This window comes from Rissa tridactyla, chromosome 1 (genome assembly GCF_028500815.1).
Source record: "Rissa tridactyla isolate bRisTri1 chromosome 1, bRisTri1.patW.cur.20221130, whole genome shotgun sequence".
Taxonomy (NCBI): domain Eukaryota; kingdom Metazoa; phylum Chordata; class Aves; order Charadriiformes; family Laridae; genus Rissa; species Rissa tridactyla.
The window spans coordinates 192,488,885-192,508,593 of NC_071466.1; the positions used below are offsets into that span (position 1 = coordinate 192,488,885).

The 19,709-nt window shown below is 40.2% G+C and overlaps 1 protein-coding gene across 11 annotated transcripts in view; it reads right to left on the bottom strand.

Annotated features, from left to right (window-relative positions):
- The window catches only part of LOC128910151 (ankyrin repeat domain-containing protein 26-like), a 58,051-nt gene that overhangs the window by 3,993 nt on the left and 34,349 nt on the right, over positions 1–19,709 (bottom strand). For 10 of the 11 annotated variants that reach the window (XM_054203102.1, XM_054203093.1, XM_054203082.1 and 7 more), the window contains 11 exons: positions 17,667–18,620; positions 15,104–15,256; positions 14,048–14,223; positions 13,757–13,850; positions 12,098–12,175; positions 10,813–10,947; positions 9,634–9,746; positions 9,076–9,217; positions 6,955–7,236; positions 6,101–6,336; positions 5,127–5,373 (listed from right to left, as the gene is read on the bottom strand). In XM_054203102.1, coding sequence (XP_054059077.1) covers positions 5,127–5,373; positions 6,101–6,336; positions 6,955–7,236; positions 9,076–9,217; positions 9,634–9,746; positions 10,813–10,947; positions 12,098–12,175; positions 13,757–13,850; positions 14,048–14,223; positions 15,104–15,256; positions 17,667–18,620 — 2,610 coding nt within the window. The remainder of the gene's footprint in view (positions 1–5,126; positions 5,374–6,100; positions 6,337–6,954; positions 7,237–9,075; positions 9,218–9,633; positions 9,747–10,812; positions 10,948–12,097; positions 12,176–13,756; positions 13,851–14,047; positions 14,224–15,103; positions 15,257–17,666; positions 18,621–19,709) is intronic. The other variant, XM_054203104.1, reaches the window with a different exon arrangement.

Here is a 19,709-nt window from a genome sequence, read left to right on the forward strand (position 1 = left end):
CCAGACACAACCACTCTTATTACCAAGAACTTTTTGATTATCAGAACTGGCAAGGAGGGTAAACCAGCCTACTCCTATAGTTTAAAGACGTTCCATTATAACAGATTAAATCCATACATTGTCATTTTACAGATAGTTAACTACCACAGAAGCCATAACATTACAAATATATAAAACATGAAGTACTTGGTAGCAGTCATTCTTTCACTTGGACAAACTAATAAGTTCAAAATATTTGCAGTACTAGGAAAACATGAATACATCAGTATGGTTTAATCAAAACCTAAAAGCATAAATAGACAAAACATTTCCAGTATAAAATGCCATCCATCATTAAATAATACTGGCTACAAACCTTGTCATGTATCTGGCTGCAGAGAAGAGAGAGAAGAACAGATTTTTGATTAAGAAGCTGAAGAAGAAAGAAAAACGGCCTTAAGTTCAAAGGTCTTCAGTGAGAAATAAGAACATGGCCTATATGTAAATGAAGCAAGTAAAAAAGCTAACAATACAAAGACTGCTACAATACAAGAGTGCAGATGGAAAACGAAATCAGAAAAGGAACAGAAATTGAGAGATACAGTAGGAAGCAGACATTCCCTTTCTCACGTTATGTAGGAAAACTGGTTTCATAAAACCACTAACTCACACTAGTTGCAGCTAGCAGAGTTCACTATTATTTTCTGTGTCAAGGCACCCGCCTTCATTTTCACTATCCTTTGGCACAGCTGTTGGGATTTAAGCTTGACATTTGTTAAACCTAACAACAGGACTCCAGTCCCAAAATCTCCCTGCAGCACTTGCAGTAGACATTCTCCCCTTAGCCTATGGACTAAGGCAGCAGTTCCCAAATTATGATACGCAGACCACTAACAGTGGTCTCATATTTTTGTTTCATCTGCTTGATTCAATCTAGTTCTCGATGGTGACATGCTAATTCATAAGCAGTTTGGGAGTCACTAGACCAGATCATAAAAAGACAGAAAGACCTTGTCAAAGATGTCTTTACTCCCATAAAGGACAGGCAATACAGATGTACATCCTTCTTATGACACAAGTCCTACCATATTTCAGCCAACCTCCTTCCAGAACATAATGAACTGCTAGTTGCTACAGTCACTGTAACTACATGCACGGTTTTTTCAAGTATTTGTAGTTTATTCCTCATTACTGGAGCTCTAATAAAAATAAAAACAACCAAAAAACCCCAAAGACATTTGCATGTGATTGGGATTTTACTAGTTAATGAGCTTGTGTCAATATGAACTTTTTTGTATTTTTCAAGATGCTTTTGCACTTCCATTTCAAGGTTAGTAATTTCTGTAGCATAGATATTTGATAAGGAGGAAGGGGCTATACTGTAATGGAAAACATTTCTTTATGCTTTTTTAAAGAAGAAACTGCTCATTTTTTGATGATCTTGCAACATGACATCTTCAAAATTTAAGGCTATATGCATAATGACTGACATTCGCCTCTCATGTTAAGTAGTGGTTTAGGGAAACAGTGAAATAGTTCAAGCCTTTAAACTCCCAGTTCCTTAACACTTCTTCTTGTTTGCAATCAGCACCACATACCAATGTTTCTTCCAACAGTTGCATGGACAAAGAATTAATACCAGTGTTTTGAATAATAGCAGCGTGAAGTATATTCACCTTCTTGCCCTTGAAGGTATTTAAAAGCTTTTGCACAAACCACGTTTACATAAACATCCTTGTCTTCAGAATGGCATGTCCTCTACTTCAAATAGCCTTTCTCACCTTGAGGAAGCGACTGCGAGAACCGCCAAATCTGCACAGGGCGCTTTGACTAAAAAAAGAAGTGAAAGAGGACTACCTGAGGCACACTGCAATTTAAGCTCCTTAACTCCCTGTCATTATGAGCTTTAGTGGCAGGAGCATTTGTAATCTCCAGCCGAGAAGGCACTGCTCAGCTTGAATTTAAAGGCAAGACAAATCCCGTAGAAGGGAACCGGGTTACTGGAAAAAATCTGAGGCATAAATGAAGCAAACAGTGACATGAAGAAAAGGCTTAGAGCCAGAGAAACTCTTCTGTCTTTAAATAATCTGCTGAAGAGGCAGAGTACTAAGCAGCAAAAATGGAAAAGTACTTCAAAACCCACTAAAACTGTTATCTCTGAATTCTTTCCTCATGACCCAAGTTGTCTACTGAATGACACAGAACTCCCGCAAAATGACAGCACAGACCGTGCATCTGGTAATTTCGCATTTGCAAACTGATAAGACATTCACCACCCCCCACCCCTGCGGAGGGATACATGCAGTTTTCCCTTTTATTACCTCCTGACTTGAAGTCTTATATTCTAATTCAATCCTCTTTTTTAGACACACATGTCGGGAACCCCGTACGTACAGTTTCTCAGAGATACGGTATGGCTACAAACACTGTTAATGACATACCGCACCCACCTGAGGAAACGTAAGCCAGCAGTTCTAAGTGAAATACCCACTTAGATGCATGTCCTCTAGTAAGTACTGCACCTCTGAGAACCCTGTTCCTTTTTTCTGAAGGACTCCTTCAGAGAAGATCAGGTCTTAAGACTTTCCTGAATACATTGAACACTGGGTGACTTGAGGCTACAGGCAGTGCCATTACAATTAATCTCATTTGTTCCCTAACGGGTGATTACAGGAAGAAATATCATGAAAGGATGCGCAGCTGGATTTAGTAACTGGGAGGATAAATTCACACAGGCAGTTCTGAGTCCCAGAGATCAGCCTTCTGCTTTGATTGAGAGAAAACAGGCATGCTGAGATTTCCAGCTTTTTCTTAAGAGAACCTGTCAGAAATGGTAAGAAATGGGTAAGTTCTCTGAGGACTTAGCAATAGTCGTACTCGCCCCCATGCAGGGAAGAAAATGTTAGAATTTAAAACTATATTAGAATTAAAAGCTAATCACAAGAAGACAAACTGCGTATAGTAAAAGCCAATTATCTTCAGCTCCCCTTTTGACAACAAAGTAAAAGTCTCTGTAGGTTGCAAATAAGATCAGAGAGAACTTCAGGGGACTAAGTCCTACTAACAAAACTGCACTAGGAAGGAGACATTTAGGTATATAAGAAAGCCCTCAGGCTAATAAACAGAACCCCCCACCTGACATCAGTAATTGCAGACTGGGGAAACCTGACACATAATTGTTCAACTTCCTTGAGAGTCTGCTCAAGGCTGATGGGGTTTTCTGGTTCTCTTTTTTAAACCTCCAAAACAAACCCTCAAAAAACAGCCTCAAAATCTTAAAGCATTCTGCAGCATGGCAATCCATCACAAAATGCAAGAGACATATGCTGTGAAAAGAAACTTTATGGTTGCTGTTGAAGTCTGGACACTGAGTGAGAACAGTATCACCGTTCTCAGATCTAATGCACGCTTTTCATGGAATCAGCTCAAACATTTTTCACATGTAGATTTGGGAACCATTTTTCACAAACATTGAAGCAGCCTGTTTAACTATTTGAAATATATATCTGCATATATTAGCAACTGGATAAAAACCACGAGCTATGAAATAGACTTTTAAAATACTTAATTTCTGGAATATACTTAAGGGAAGCTAGTAAGCCAGTAAAGGTATCTGTCTTGATAATGACAAAACTTTGAGATGCCCAGAGAGTTCCAATTTCTTCTGGAAAATTAAAATTGAAAGGACTACCTAAAGAATGTTGCTGTAATTCAGTTAAGAATTTCTTCTTCAAAAAAAGGCACAACTGTTAACCCTTTTCTTTTAAACTAGGGCAGCTTTTTTCCTAGAAGTGGGATGGTTTCTTCCTTTGCCTTTTTCTTCCTTTAACATCTTGCTCCCATCTCTCTGTCCTTTCTTTTCCTCACTTGTTCCTCACTCCCTACCCATCTTGTTCCCTTGTCCTGGCCTTCTCCTTATTCCACTTTTGCAGTGGGTCCCTGAATTTTGCCTCCTTTCCACTGCTTTCGTGCAGAACAGCCCTGCAGGTGGTCCAGTACTAACCGCCTCCTGAGTTCTTTCTGTAATGAATGTCCACCCCTCTGACCCAAAAAACATGTTCATAGCCATACACAAAAGGTCACCTCTGCAACTGACACTGCTATCCATCACCTATACTGCTTTGTCCATTTTTTGTGTTTGTTTTGTTTTTTAACCCAGATGCCATACGTAGACACATTGTTTAAATGGGTTCTTTCCAACGCGGGTGGGACCACTGAACTGAGATGCACTACAAGTGAATGAACACGTCTCACATTCATTCGACAAGAGAATACGCGAGGGACAGAGCACTGACTGAACAGGGAAGCTTGTCCATGCCTCAGTCCTATGCTAGGCAGGAAACTGATTACAACTACTGACATCTGGTTTCCATATCTCACGATACAGTGTTCACCATTCTGTGAGAGATATAATATCACACTGACTGCTAATTACAGAGCATGCTTTGACCAGAGGTATTGCAGAGGTTGCAGCATTGCTGCAAAATTAGAAAGCTGTGAAGACTTCCTGAGTAGTTAACTTTACCTTTTCATGTAATAACACATAGCAGGAACTACAAAAACAAATGCCTGCTACACATAGCATACATCCCGCACTGAAATATAAAGTGAGAAGTTATGCGATCCCATTCATATAATCCTATTTTTGAAGCATCCCTTTGTTGGTATTAATGTACTAAAACACATTCCTGTGAAGAAACTGCTAGAATGAAGATCAGTGGAGAAGGAAAAGGTGTCTCAAAGATGCCTGTTGAGATTTTGCATCCATCATGAAGTTAGCTGTTTTGAATACGTCATACATACTATACATTAAAATTTAATTAAAAGCTTCACTGGGAACTCCCTATGCCACAGTATTCTTCATCACAGTTTCTCTTGTAAAAGAATGTAGTTATACAGTTCATTATTTAGATGTCAGTATTCTTTTGGTCTTTGAGCACTCTTGGAAATTTGAACAACCCTGATGAGCAGATGTCTTCACCCCTACCACATATAGTTGTGTACTGTTTTGATGATCAGCAGTTATTGTGGCATATTAGACCACATGGTTTGGAATTATAAATGGATTCTAACTTTAGGCTAAAAATCATAACCTTCCTTATGGGTACTCTTTACAGTAGTTGAGAACAGTGTTTCAAAATGCTTACCTTAGCCACATAGGCTTCAACCCTGTTTCTTGATGATAACGCGTTCCCAGTTGAGCTTAGGAAGCTTCCTCCTAGACTTAGACTTCTGTTCAGTGCCAAGTTGTTGCCAAGATGTCCCAGTTCAGTTGAATACAGAACTGGACTTGCAGCCAGACCTCCAGTGACAATGCTGCTTGCGATTAAAGATTTGCTTCTATGGCGTTCCTGAAGGAGCTTAGCGTTGGCTTCTGCTAGTTTCTCATTAGCTCTGAAACATTTAGAAGCATACAAAGAATTATTTTTGGTGGTAACACTTTCGCAAAGTTACCCTCCGGGTCTTTGACTATTATTCGACTTCTGAAAGTGGAAGGGATTAAGAGCATTCAAAGCAAGAACATCATCTGATCTGAGGATTTTTGGAGAACCTAAGAATTCACACTACCTGCAAGGAGCAGCAGGAGTTACCAACACTTAGGAATGTGTGAATGCCATGTGTTCACATAGCTTCTTCTGAAAGTTACATCACCTGTGTAAGAACTCTGGGCTACTCTCCCTTTCCCAAGGAAAGCTCGAAACTCAGATACACTGCTAAAATGGAAGCCAAAAATGATTTATCTTTTTGCTTCACAGAATCAAATTCTGTTCTCTGAAGGGCCTATCCTTATTCAAGCACTATAGGACATGAAATTTATCTTTTCTGCCATATACAGAATAAGAGGAGGAGTATTAGAGATTGGCAAAAAGGTTGCCTGTTAAAACACAATCAACTTAAAAAATCCCTACTAATGCCACGATCAGTGGTGTTATTGCTGGAATACTGAAGACAAATGAAGGCAGTTCTAATGAAGGGGAAGGGTCTTAAGGTACTTTCCTCACAAATACGCCATCTTATGCTTACATACATAATGCTGACCAGACACACGAGGAATTTCAGGAGGAAAATGCATGAGGAAAAAGTAGTATCTTATTACCACTCCAAAAAAATGCGGGCTTACCTTTCAAGTTTATTTGCTAGGCATCTTCTAATTTTTACTTCCTCCAGATACAGCTCTTTGTACCTTTCCACTTCTGCCTGTGTGGATTCTTTTTGAAAAATACTGTCTTGTTGGGTATTTTTTATCCTGTCCAATTCACATTCGAGATCTCTAATTCTGTGTTTTAGCTGGTTTCTCAGTGAAGCATGATGACTGGCTCTGATTTGTTCTAATCTGTCCTGGGAGGCTGCCTGCGTCTGAAGCAGATAATGCACTTTCAACCACGGCAAAGAAAAAGAGAACTCTCCCCGCCAGTCAATTGCACGTACCTAATTTCAAGGACCCAGTTTTACTGTGCCTCCTCACTGCCATAAACAATCAAGGTATAATTCTTTTAATTCAGAAAGAACCCCCCCTCTTAGCACTATTAGTCATCAAAGCTACTAATGAAAGAACACTGCCTCTGTAGGACAGGACATATATAAAAGGATTCCTCAAAGACCCAACTTTGGTGACTTCCTTTCTGAGCACTTTTCCCTGTACAATGACAAAGCAGGACCTGTATGTCTGGCCATGACAACTGTAAGTCACAATATCCATCCAAGGATGAACAGCAAGAACAAGACCAGGGGACAGTGATACCCCCCTCCCCCCAAGAACTGCAAAATGGAAATCTACCTTGGACAAGCGTTTGATTCAGGAACCTGCAGGCACATTATACACACATGAAAGCACTCTTGCCCGACCATATTCCCTTCAGGAAAGACAGCACTAACACATAGAATCAGGCACCAAAAAAAAACACCTCTAAAAAATGATGACCACAACTAAAGTATATAATAGAGACTACAGAAACGTATGAGAAATTCACTTACCTGCAGAAATAGATTGACTTCTTGTAGTTTTTGTCTTATTTCTTGTCCAGCACGTTCTTCCATCTCCCTTTTATATTGTTCTATTTGGCTGTGATCCACCATGTTAGTCTCCAAACGGTGTTTGAGGTTAGCTACCTCTTCTTTCAGCTGGCATTTGCTCTTCTCCAATTTTTCATGGTTCCCACGCATGGTGGTCAACTCTTCTCGCAAATCCTGATTTTGTGCTTCTAGCTGCATGCATTTTTTAGACTCTGTCTCCAGCTGCTGTGAAAGTTCACCAACCTGTAGACAGAAAAAAAAATAAAGGAACACAAAGGGATATAAAATTAGTCAATGCTGTGAAAACTGGTAAAGTGGTTGGCCATCAAGACAGTATTTATCATCGGCTCACTCAGTATTAAAACCGAAGTTAAACTAGGCTCTTCTTTTAAAACAATAATAGCTTTCACATAATTTCAGTTAGGATTCCTCAGGCTCCCATCTTTTCTCAGGTCTTCTGCAGTAGGTCACAGAACAAGAGGTACCAAACTAGCAGCATTTCACCCATAGGGATAGGCTGAAAAGCACTAGGGCTATTCTTCTGTGAGATGCTCATATGCTCATGGGAAATCAAACACACCCGTACCTAGCCACCTTCTAGTTTGAGCAGAAACAACATGTATTATGCTTTAGAGGAATTTTTACATGTTGTCAACACAGTCAAAGCTTCATTACAGAACTGACGAGACAAAAACCAGATACTCCATTTTCTTCCATTACACTGCAAGATTTGTAAATCGTGGTTCAGAACACAGCTTTTACAGCAGCTGTGGAGGAAAACGTAGTCTCTTTAGCTCAAAGCTGCAGTTTATTTCAAAAATTTGCAAGAAATACCAAACTTTCAATAGGTCCCTAAGGTGAACTACAGCTCTGTCCTCCTCTTTCCCACTCCAGAAACATGCCTTTCTATACCGATTGAATATAAAACATGATGTCCTGTCTTTTGTTGAAAAACAGTGTGGAGGAAACTAGCACAGTAAACACTTGAAAGAGACTCTAACAGGAAGTAGAAACTTCAGACTTATTAAAAACCAGCTTAACGTAATGCCTTTCCCTGTCATTCAAAATAAGTCTTCCAAGAGAAATACAAAATTGCTACTAACTTTTGGACTAAAAATGAGCCACTGCAAAGGCAGTTGACTCAGTCTACAATACCTTCTAAATATGAACACAGCTCTGAAACACAGCTGCTTCAGCAACAAATCTGAGTAATCAGCAGAGAGGCGGACAAAAGGTCACATGCTACTAAACAGCCAGAACGACCTCAAAAGCACTTCTGGAAACTCTACTTCTGGGTCCCCATGACAAGGGAAAGACAGGCTGAGAGAGCTACTAGCGAGCAGGAAGTTACAGAACTTTTTCTGCATCACTTCACCGACAGTGTTTAGAAAAGCAAACCCTGAACTGCCTCCTGCTCAACTCGTGCTTAAGACAGGACTCAGGGGCTGATCTTGAGCAAACCCAGCTTCTTTAGTTGTTCCGAGTTATGGTGGTGTTACTTCCCTCTCTTCCAGAGAAGGAATTAATCCATGAGACCTAGAAGATGCTGCCATGGCCTCAAGCTGCAGCCAGGCCTGTGCCAGGCCTCACTGCTCTCAGCCCTGACCCTCACCCATGGACGTGACATTGTGGTTGGACTGCAGGCCTGCCCGTCCCTATGGACTGGCCTGGTGATGTGCACTCTTGGCTGACCCTGCTTACTGTCCCCAGACCTGCTCTGCTCTTCTTGGTGAGCGCCTGTGGGACTGTTCCCTGGCCCGTGAGGTCACGGACCGTGACAGCCTTGCTGTGACTCTTGGCTCACCCTTGCTCTACAGAACAGCCCGCCCTTGATGTGGCCTTGCAGATACTGCTTTGCACATAACATTTTCACCTTTACCCATAATGATAAATACATCAGTATTAGTTACAGTCATCTACTACTCTAACTGTAGAAAGGGCATCAAGAAAAGTCAATCAATTCCCAAATACAGCCAAGAAAAAAAAAATCAACAACATGAAAAGAAGTACAGAGAATGAAGGCCACGGGTTTCAAAAGAAAAAATACCACCACCAAAAAACCCAAAACAAAGCAGAGCTCACCTTTGTTCTTAATCTACCAACTTCATTGACCATTTCAGAATATCTGTTCTTCATTTCTCCCTGCAAATTAAGCTGGGACTCTCTCTCTCTCTCCTCATACACCCTTAGTTTCTTCATAGCTCTGCTCAGAAGCCTCTTCAACCTACACAACAAATTAGTTGAGAAAACAATGAAGCAAAGAACAACCAGCCTTTTTCATGTACTCTTACATAAACAGTGCAGACATGGCTTGCTTCGTCTTTAACATGCTTGACACATCAGGAAGTACTGAGAAAAAAACAGCATTCCCATGCCACAAATCACTCGGGGTCCAAATTTCACCTGAAAAGAGGAACAAAAGACTTCCTTCCCTCCCAGGAGAACTGCAGGGCAACCTGCATTGGCAGTTCTTTTGGCAGCTATTGAAAACTATAGGCTCGTTACAGAAGTGCCTTGCAAGAACTAACATGAGGCTTGAATTTTCTCACAAACAGTTATATACATAGATTTTTACATCAAAGTTCAATAAAGCTTGACTTCTACTCAGGGATACCTCTTCGCCATACTAAAAAGCCATACCTCTTACAGTCTTTCTGCAGTTCAATGTTTCTTTTCATTTCTTGGTCCAGACGCAGTTCGACTGGGCGTTTCAACTCTACCAGCTTCTTCACTTTCTTTCTTTCACTCTCACACTTTCAAAATAGAAAAGATACATGACACACGCATAGGAACAGTATCTACATGCAGTATGTGCATTTAGCGTTCACCAAGGAGAGGCATCAGTATGTCTCTGTTAGCCAAGTTCCACAGAGTGTCAAGGGACAGAATTCCTGAGAACATTTAATCACTTCAGGTTTCGCATCAAACAGGCCAATACCTAACAAAAGAAACAAATGCCCCCACTGAAGTAAAGGCCACCCTCTTCTAGTGCTTCCAGGCAAAAAACTGGAAAAGATACTGGAGAATATTTTTGGCAGTTCCCCTGCTCATAGAAGGGTTTACGTAGGTATGCACATCATGGGAGAACACAGATCAATCTAAAGCTTTCATGGGATCTTCAATGACCAGCAGGCAGGGTCTTGTGGAAGAATTTGATCTTTTGGAATTCTTCAATGTTTTATTCCCCGCTGCCATTACCTCCATCTCTTCTTTGTGGGTATTTAATTATTCACATGTTGTTTTTCCTCTTGGTGTTTTCTTAGCCAACCCAGAGGAGAGTTGGCAGCTGTTTTGAATTTGTACTTCCATTTTTCCTCTACAGTAAAGAAGAAAAAGGAAAGACTGCCCCTTGGAAACTGGCAGCCACTTCTTGTTTCCCAAGCACTAGATCGTTTGCCCAGAATTCCTTTAGTACATTCTTCTGCAAGGCTTTTAAGCTGCTGCTACCCTGAAAACATGCAGCAGCTCCTCCATATACTGCACTGGAAACATGAAGCATTTTAACCCTGCGCAGAAACCAAGGGGTCAGAAGATGACCAGAAGGAATCCAACAAAGTATCGGGGAACTGCAGCTTCACTTGACGTGCTCAACTGATAGCAAATCACACTGGGAACTCTTCCCAAGAGAACCACTCTAGAATTTACACCAGGATACCCAGCTAGCTCTTTTTGCTTCCTGGATGATCACCAAATCACAAGATACTCAGAGCCTGAATGGCAGGGATAACAGAAAAAGCTGAGTATGTAGGAACTCGACAAAAAGGTGAACACAGTTCTCCTAGGTATTGGCTAAGTGCCTGGAGAATTTTCTGGGCTCACCTGTTCCAAGAGTTCAGCTTTTTCCCTGTCAAGCTGAGCGACACGCTCTTGAAGGTGGAATTTTGACTTCAATTGCTCTTCCCACATGCTGTGCGAGTCCTTTGATGTCAGACCCAGCACATTCTGCATTTGCATCTGTGAAAGCAACAGTGGCAAAAGAATAAACTAAGGTGACTGGAAAGACAACACTGCCATAGAAAGCAGTAACTTAAATGGAAACAGGCCTAAGCTCTCCTCTCCCCATCCAAGATCTACGGTTGAGCTTAATGTGGAGTGTAAAATCCACCTCAGGAAACATGATCAAGAACAACAATTGGTGCTGGTGGCAGAAGTGACAAGATGAGGTTACAACTTTGGGGGATAAGAAGACGCACGCGCGCTCACACACACACGCACACACAAAATCACCCTACAACTTTCTTCCAAAGGTCCTCCAGAGTTCATAACAATACATGCTTTATAATATAATAATTCCCCTAGTGCCCACCACAGAAAATACCCTACCCTCACTGTCTGTAAAACTGTACATCTTCTGAGAGCAAGAAAATGTTTTCAAATTGGCAATGCTATTTATGCTTCTATCCAAAGACAAAGATTTGCCTAACAGATGCATTTGAGTGGAACAGAACTTGCTGATTCAGTTCAAGTATAAGAATGCAAGTTGACTAGATAGTTTTAGCGGCATTTTGTAAGGGGGGAAAAAAAATGTTGTCTACTGATCTACAGAAAGTTATGAAAACCTTAGCACAAAGGCTTAGATAAAAAATCCCTATGGTGTACAACTTTCTCAAGTGTCTTTACAGAGTAGGTGAAATGCTGGGTCTTACGACAGAAGCCTACATGGTCTCACAAGGTCTCTGACAAAGCTGCAAAGATAATATGGATCTCCCAAGTCCAGTCTCTTCTCTCATCTTTCAACCACAGATGTCCCCCCTGCCCACAACATCCGTCTTATCCATCATCTGCCATGGTTTAACACCAGTAGGCAGATAAGCACCACACAGCCACTTGCTCACTTTCCCCTGGTGGGATAGGGGAGAGAATTCATCAGATGAATCATGCTGATGAATGCAAGTACCTTGCACACCATAACACAGCTACAAAACACAGCAGCAGGGGAATAAGGAAATTACAGCCTTTTTCCTTGAGAGTGCTTTGCCCTAAAACCAGAGGGGTATTTGTCGGCTGAACTGTGCCTACACAGCCCACCTGATCTTTTCATCAATTACCTGCGCACAAAAAATTCAAAGACTGAAAAAGTCATTCACAGAAGCCAGTCACATACCTGCTGTTGGTGGTGGTCCTCGGCAGCTGCCTGTGTTGTCTGTATGCTAGTTATCAAGTCTTCCAGGCGGTTGTGAACCTACAGAAGCAAGAAGACACACTATGACTTTCCAGACTGAAGTTTACATCTCATTACCAAAAATAAATATTACATACACCTCTTCACCTCTTTATCCCTATAGTATTTACACACAGCACTGATGCCTTAGTTTGATGCCACTGGAACATTTTTAGCAATCATCACCTCTGCTGTTTGCTTCAGGGAGAGAGAACACCATGCGGGATAGAAAGAGTCTTCAATGAAAACAGACAGGAGCAGCTTTTCCCATGCACCGTACGTTTGAAAACCATGCCCTGCTAACCAAAGGGGAAGGACCAGCACCGCGACTGCCTTTCCTCTTCTCTTGTCAGTATAAGTACATATCACAAAGTTCAACTTTCACATGTAGTTATTTTGAAAATCTTTTCAGCACTAGTTAACAACTACGGTTGTAACAAGAACCCTAGTTCACTGGTTACAACTAAAAAATAATTTGCTTCATACAGGCCACAGATGAAAGCACCTTATCTGAGTTTAAATTAATCACTGCATAGAAGCAGTGGGAAATTCCAAGACTCTCACTGAGTTCTGCAAACGATACCACAGGAATTCCTCTTCACTGTTTCATGAAAATAAACACACACCAAGTGGCTAAAGGAAAAGCAATTCTGCACAGCAAAAGCTCTGGGGAGTATAATTTTTGTTCCAGTCTGATGACACCAGTCAGCCTCTGGCACAAAGTGCTTTGCATCAGTATCCCCTGGGGAATTTTCACAAGTTAACTCGATGAATAACTTTAATGATACGCATTGCAACAAGTGTCTGAAGCAGCATCTAATGTCACAAGGAGTCTAAAGCAGAGAATAGTTACAACAGCGTTATTAGTGTCAAATCCTTACCCTTTAGAGTGTTGAGTAGGACTTGCTATAGCAGCATGGGAAAACTCTCAAAACCAGAATGCTGGGGAATGAACCAGGCTGCTTTCCAAGCAGCCTTTATTCAGAAGAACACAGGAATCAAGCTCCCCTAGGTTCTTCGGGAAAACCTCATCTTAAAATTTCCTCACAGCATGCTGGTTTCAGCCGGGAAAGTTAATTTTCTTTCTAGTGATTGCCATGAAAGGAATGTCAATAATACATTTCAAGGTGATCTTTATGCTTTTTAAGTACTCTTTTCAGCTTCCCATAGAAGCTGAGAAGGAATGTAGACAGAACAATCGAATGGCCAATAGAATATTCCGTACCACAGATGTCATGCTCAGTATATACATGGGGTTGGCTGGGTGGGGATCCACTATCATTGCTTGGGATGGTGACAATTCATCGGGCGGTGAGAGTAACTTGTGTCATTATTATTATTGTTATTTTCCTTTTCCTTTGTTGTTCTATTAAACTGTCTTTATCTCAACCCACAAGTTTTTGCATTTTTTTCCCTTTTCTTTCCTTTTTTCCCCTCTTCTCCCTGACCTTCTTGCAGGGGGGGCGGGGTGTGTGTGTGTGTGTGGAAAGTTGGGGAGTGAGCTGCATGATCCTAGTTGCTGGCTGGGGTTAAACCACAACACACAGAAATGGGTAACTAGGCTTAGGAGCTTACAAAAAGGAAAGTTTATGACCAGCTTACTGAGGTAGAGGCTCGCAGGTCTCTCTGAAGGGCTTCAATCCTATTGCTTTGTTGCTGGACTGTGGCTTCCAATCTGGCATTTTCAATTTCAAGGCTTAAAAAGAAATACAGGTCGTCTTATGGAAATCTACCAGAGCATCAATTCTGGAAGAACGGTGTGAAATAACATAATCTAAAGGAAAAGCATCCTTCATAATCATGTATTAGCTTCCTGTGATTGCAACAATGCTACCCTGTTGTTTTCACACAATCCCAGAAAGTGGCAAATGTCTTGCTTCACTATTCTCTTACCGCTGCACGTGTTCTTCCAGTTGTTTTATAGTTGTATTAGTCCCAGAAGATGCCAACAGGAGGTCCTGCAGCTTCTGGGAAGAAGCTATTACTTCTCTTTCCTTATTATCCAAGGCAGTCTTCAAGTCATGAACACAATGTTCAGACTGAAGATGCTGTTCTTCCAACTCCCGCAGCTGTAAAATCACAGTAAGAATCCACAGTATTCAGGTGAGCTTTTACAGAGAGGAGTCAACTGCTGCTGAAGAATTCAGGTACTGCATATATCTGTGAACACAGTCTTACTTCATCATCTTTTATACTGGTCTCTCCCATCCCTACATTGATTTCCTATAGCACGGTTCTGAGCACCAACACTGCCCCTCCTACCCTTTCAAGTGACTTGTGACACTCTTTGTATCCACTTGTTTGCTCCTCCATTGAAAATAGGAATTTAAAAGTTCAACCTTCTCCTAAAGTGACTTCAGAACTCCCTCGTAAGGATATTAATATTATTTCTCCTTCAGAAGTCCGAGGCCTCTATACTTCAGTTTCCATAAGAGCACTGCAAAAGGTGGTCCCCACCTCAGAAAGTAGCTTGCAATTCCCTTGAAGGAAGGCTGCTTAAGGATGACAAATTACAGCAGGGCCAAAGAAGGGGTGGGGGGATGGAAATATATATGTTTATGCAGAATAAGTTACAAAAACATTCAGAATTGACAACATGTTACCCAGGGGGGAGGGGGAAGCATAGACAGCATAAGGAAGGCCAAATGCAGCCGCCGGGTGTTTCTACTGTTCTTCGGAAATCAGACAACCTGCTTTGCCAAACCAAATGCAAAAAGCTATAGACACATCAGGTTATTTTGCAAAGCACCTTAGCAAATGCAAATCTTTGTCCAAGTAATGACATAGAGTCCTCACATCAAAGACACCAAGTTTATAAAACAGTGCAACTCATTCACACATCATTAAATCTATCCTGTTGAAGGTTTTTCTAGGGTTTTAGGACAACATTCGCTCCTACTTCCAACAGCCACCCTCAGATGTATTCGTATAGTTACAGACATTATGTACCTTCGTTTTGACCTTTTCCAATTCCTTCTGTAAGCGCAGCTTGTCTTCCTCCAGGTCACTGCGGTAGCGCGTAGTAACTTCCAGTGAAGCTTCTGACATAGATTGCTTTTTAAGAGCATCGGCAAGCTCCTGCTGCAGCTGTCTGACCATGCCCTAATGAAACAATTAAATAAGCATGAAGAAAGTTGTAAGAACATGAAATATGCCTTTACTTTAACTTATTTGATTATACAATTGGCCCTGTATTCGGATTGAACTCAAAGGTATAAAATTTTGCCTGCCACCAGCAGGCATCTGCACAGACAATGACCTCTCTTCATCTTTCTCAGCTGAGCATCTCCAAACTATCAGCAGCTGTTCACAAGGCTTTCTGTTTCCTAATACATAAAAAAGGCTCAAGTATTATTCTTCACAGGACAATACATAAGCACACACTGCAAATTCTGTTTTTTTCTAGCAAAACCCATAGAAATCTGTCGTGATGTAAGAGCCATAGTTTTACCACAGATATTACTCTGATGACTAAAGGCACGGCTTTGTATTAGACTGTTCTTTGTACTATTCTTCCATTATACAAATACAATAAAATGAATGCATATGTCTGAAAGCTCTTTTGAGGTACACTTTAAGTATATGTTGAATCACATCCTCTTGTAGTCTTCTTACAGAGTTCATTTTAGAATAACAACTGCCTTTACACTGACAGATTAGGTTTACAAAAATCTGGAGACTTCATATATATATATACATATATATATATACACACATGAGAGAGTTCATATATACTATATATATAGTATCTTCAAAAGGAACCTGTTATTTTGGTAGTAAGAATACAAAACAATTCACAGATTAAAATAATTGGCAGCACTGCTGGGGTTGCCCTCCCTCCCCTCCAAAGTAATTGACAAATGAAGACTTGGACCCACGCAGATATTTACCTCACTCAAAGATTCTCAATTTGTTATGAAGAACGAAAAATAATTTTAAAATCACTATTCAAATCACTAAGGTAGAAAAAACTTACACTTGAGTGTTTAAATACTGAATGTGATTAGTTACTATTTTCCAGAAAGCAAAAGAAAATTAAACAAAATGGGTAAGGCAACTTTTAAATCATTGCTCTACCTGGACTTGGTAGAGCAATGGTAGACTATCAATAGAGAAGGTAGACTTGGTAGACTTCTCTATGAATAGAGAAGACCCTACCTACTCTGTGGGAAAGTAACAGAAGATCGGTGAGGAGGACTGTAAATACGCTCAAGTGACTCGCATATGCGGTATCAGAAAACACATATATCACACTAATTGTTGTTTAGTCTTGTGTACTTGACAAACAGAACATCTGCACTTGCATAACATCAGCCTGTGATAGAGGCACCTTATCGAATATGCTTGAGATTCCTGCCCTGCTGTCGGAGAAGATCAAAGCACAGTGGAAAACTATGCCTGCTTGAATCCCTGATATACAGGTGAGAACAGCAGGTTTGGTGTCTGTGTTCCTGCTTGTGTGCCTCTGTCTGGGTGCTGCTTCGGAGATCCCCTGGTTCGTGAGGTATCGAGATTAAATTTACTTTTTGCATTTCATCTGTGGTTTTGGGGTTCTTCCTGCATCCTGCCTGTGTCAGCTCACACACACTCTTAGGAACTCATATAACAATGCGTTCTCCCATTATCTATAGCTTTTTCAATTGTCTACCTATTCCTCACTCCTACCCCTGCCTTTATTCTTTTCCACCCTTTTTCTTTACAAAAAATACCTATATGCAGAAATGGGAGCAACACTTGGTTCATGCGTGTTTGAGTGACATAAAATTATGCTAGTGCTCTGTATAGGAGCATTTTTCATACTCAGGTACTGTGTGAATTTGAAAAAAGACAGTTTAACTGATGTCCTAATGAGTCTTCTTCCAGTCAATAAGTCAGTCACAGCGCCACAAAGAAAGAACACATTTAAATAGGGCTACACATCATAAAATAGAGAAGAGAAAGCTTAGGTCAGTGTCTGAAATGAACTTCTTGAGGAACAAGAAGGCCCCTCAGAAACCCCAAAACAAATACATAAATTAACACCTAGACACTACTAACACTAATAGCAACTTATGGAGAAGCGATTTTTTTTTCCTCTGTAGGAACTTAATATAAATCCATTCCCCATCACTTCATTTCTCAGCCCTCGCATATTGGATGATTCTTCCTTTTATACCACTCTTATTTGTATCATTAGTGTAATACATATATAGAAACAATCAAACGCAAACCCACATTCTACAGGGCATAAAACAGACTAAGAAAGAGAGCTAAAAGATTTCTAGAGAAGAATCACCTTTCCTGATCAAAGCTTGGACACCTTTTTTCTGTTCTCTCTGTTCTGTTACTGCTGAGCAGTAACATCCTTTTTCAGCTAAAACCTTCCACAATTCCAAGAGAAACATGACAAACCAGAACAAATCAGCATTATTTGCTCCCATGCATATAACTTATACCTAGTCCATTTTAGAAACATAAAATAATTGCAAGAACTGACAAACTTTAAATTGTTCTTTCTAGGTGTGTACTTTACCTCTCTTTCTACTTTGTCAGTCTCATATTTAAAAACTTGTTCTCTTAAATCAGTACACTTGGCATTTAACTCCTTGTTCCTCTCTTCCACTAGGTAAACTTGCTTTTCAGTATCTGCTCTGAGTTTGTTGAAAATATCATTAAACCGGTCCTGCACATCATTCACTACTTTTTCTTTGATGATCCCCTTGTTCTGCATATCTTCCAGTTGCTGACGGAGTAAAAGGTTTTCACTCTGCAGCTGGGCCAATCGCTCCTGCATGGATTCCTGCTTTATTATAAATTTGCTTACTTGATCTTTCTCAAGTTGTCGAGCATGATCACATTCTTTTGCTTGACACTGGGCTTGACTTAATTCTTTCTGTGTCATTTCTAAAAGCAATGTTTTTTCTCTGAGTGTTTGTTTCGACTGGTGAAGCTCATTTTCTAGACTGTTAGCTTTGCTTTCCGCTTTGCTCAGCTGCTGAGACAAGCTCTTGTTGGTTTCTCGCACATCAGAGAGGTCATGATGGAGCTTGTCTTGCAAGCGAAGCCATTCATCACGTTCTCTCTGAAATGTTCGTTCGATGTCACTTTTTGACGACTGATGACGTTCAAGTTCTTGAACAGTAGTGTTCAGGCGGGAACGAAATGATTCAATTTCTATTTCTAGTCTGTCTTTGCTTTCTTTTGTCTGCTCAAGTTTGGAAGTCAGCACTGCAGATTCCGTCTTTAGTAAGTTCAGCTGCCCATTGTACTGAAAAACTGTTTGTGTTAAGGCTTCCTCGTTCAGTTTAAGTTCCTTTTTGAGATCTTCATTTTTTTCTTTCAAGGTCTCATTTTCCTCTAAATATTTTCCTTCTTCCTCCTGGTGCCTAAGTCTTACTTGATCAAGTTCTACTTTTAGCATAGCAATCTCATCTTGCAGTAACTGATTTTTGTACAACAGATCCTTTTCTCTCTCAGTGTCGGATTCCTGAATGACAGAGAACATGAATAAATAACCAGATGGGAAACAAATCTACAGAAACACTTCAGCACTAAAATGCATTCCAACATTTCTAATACCGAAACATGACTTCAAAGATGAGAGTGAAATTTCAGGTAATACATAAGCTACTCTGGGAACCCATGCACGTGTACAACATATGCACACAACCCAAGTGTAACACACCCATAAGACCTAAATAAACATCCCAAATATACAGCGCCTTTTTTTTTGGTTCTTAAACCAGCAACCAAATAATAAAATTATTTAAAATAACTCAAGTATAAAGCTTTTAAAATGACAATGCTTTCTTGTATGTGCATGCCTTTAAGGTTAATTTTGCTGCATTACAAATCTGGTAAAAACAAGGCTAAAAAGGGTATTTTCCTTCTCAAGTGTCATCTTAACACATCCTTTTGTACATACTGAAAGTTAACTATACAACTCAATCACCCCTGGAATGCAAGTCTTGTGTATTTGCTGTACGTTATACATATATATAACTTTTTTCCACAAAAATATATTCACCCTACATTTATTGGGCAGCACAGCCAAGAACAAATGATTCCTCCAAGCGCTGCTCGTTCTTAGTAAACTCAGTAAAATATTTTCAAGATTTTTTTATACAGTGTTTACGATTGCTTTTTCTCTTCCAATTATTCTAACTCCTACAGAGAGTTTAATTCATTGCTAATATTCTTCATAAAATGTTATGTGGAGGTGGAAAAGGCATACTTGAAATAAGTAAGTTTGATAAGGAAATAACTAATTAAAAAAACAAGTACGGGAACACCAAGAGTCAGTGTTAAACAACTTCCTGGTCAACCTTAACATAGGTGCTAGGTGTTTCACTGCTATACATCTTAAAAAGTGAGGATAAAATGTCCATGAAATGAAAAACAGACAGCTTAAGAAAATGGTGTAAATAGTGTTTTCTATTAGCTTCCTACTTGCACGTGCAATTCAGGTACAGACAGGGGGGATGCTCCTTTCCAGAACTTTTAAAGACATAAGGGAAAACAGAAAAGGTATTTACTTAGTTAAGTTACACTGATGAACTGTAAATAATTAATCAAG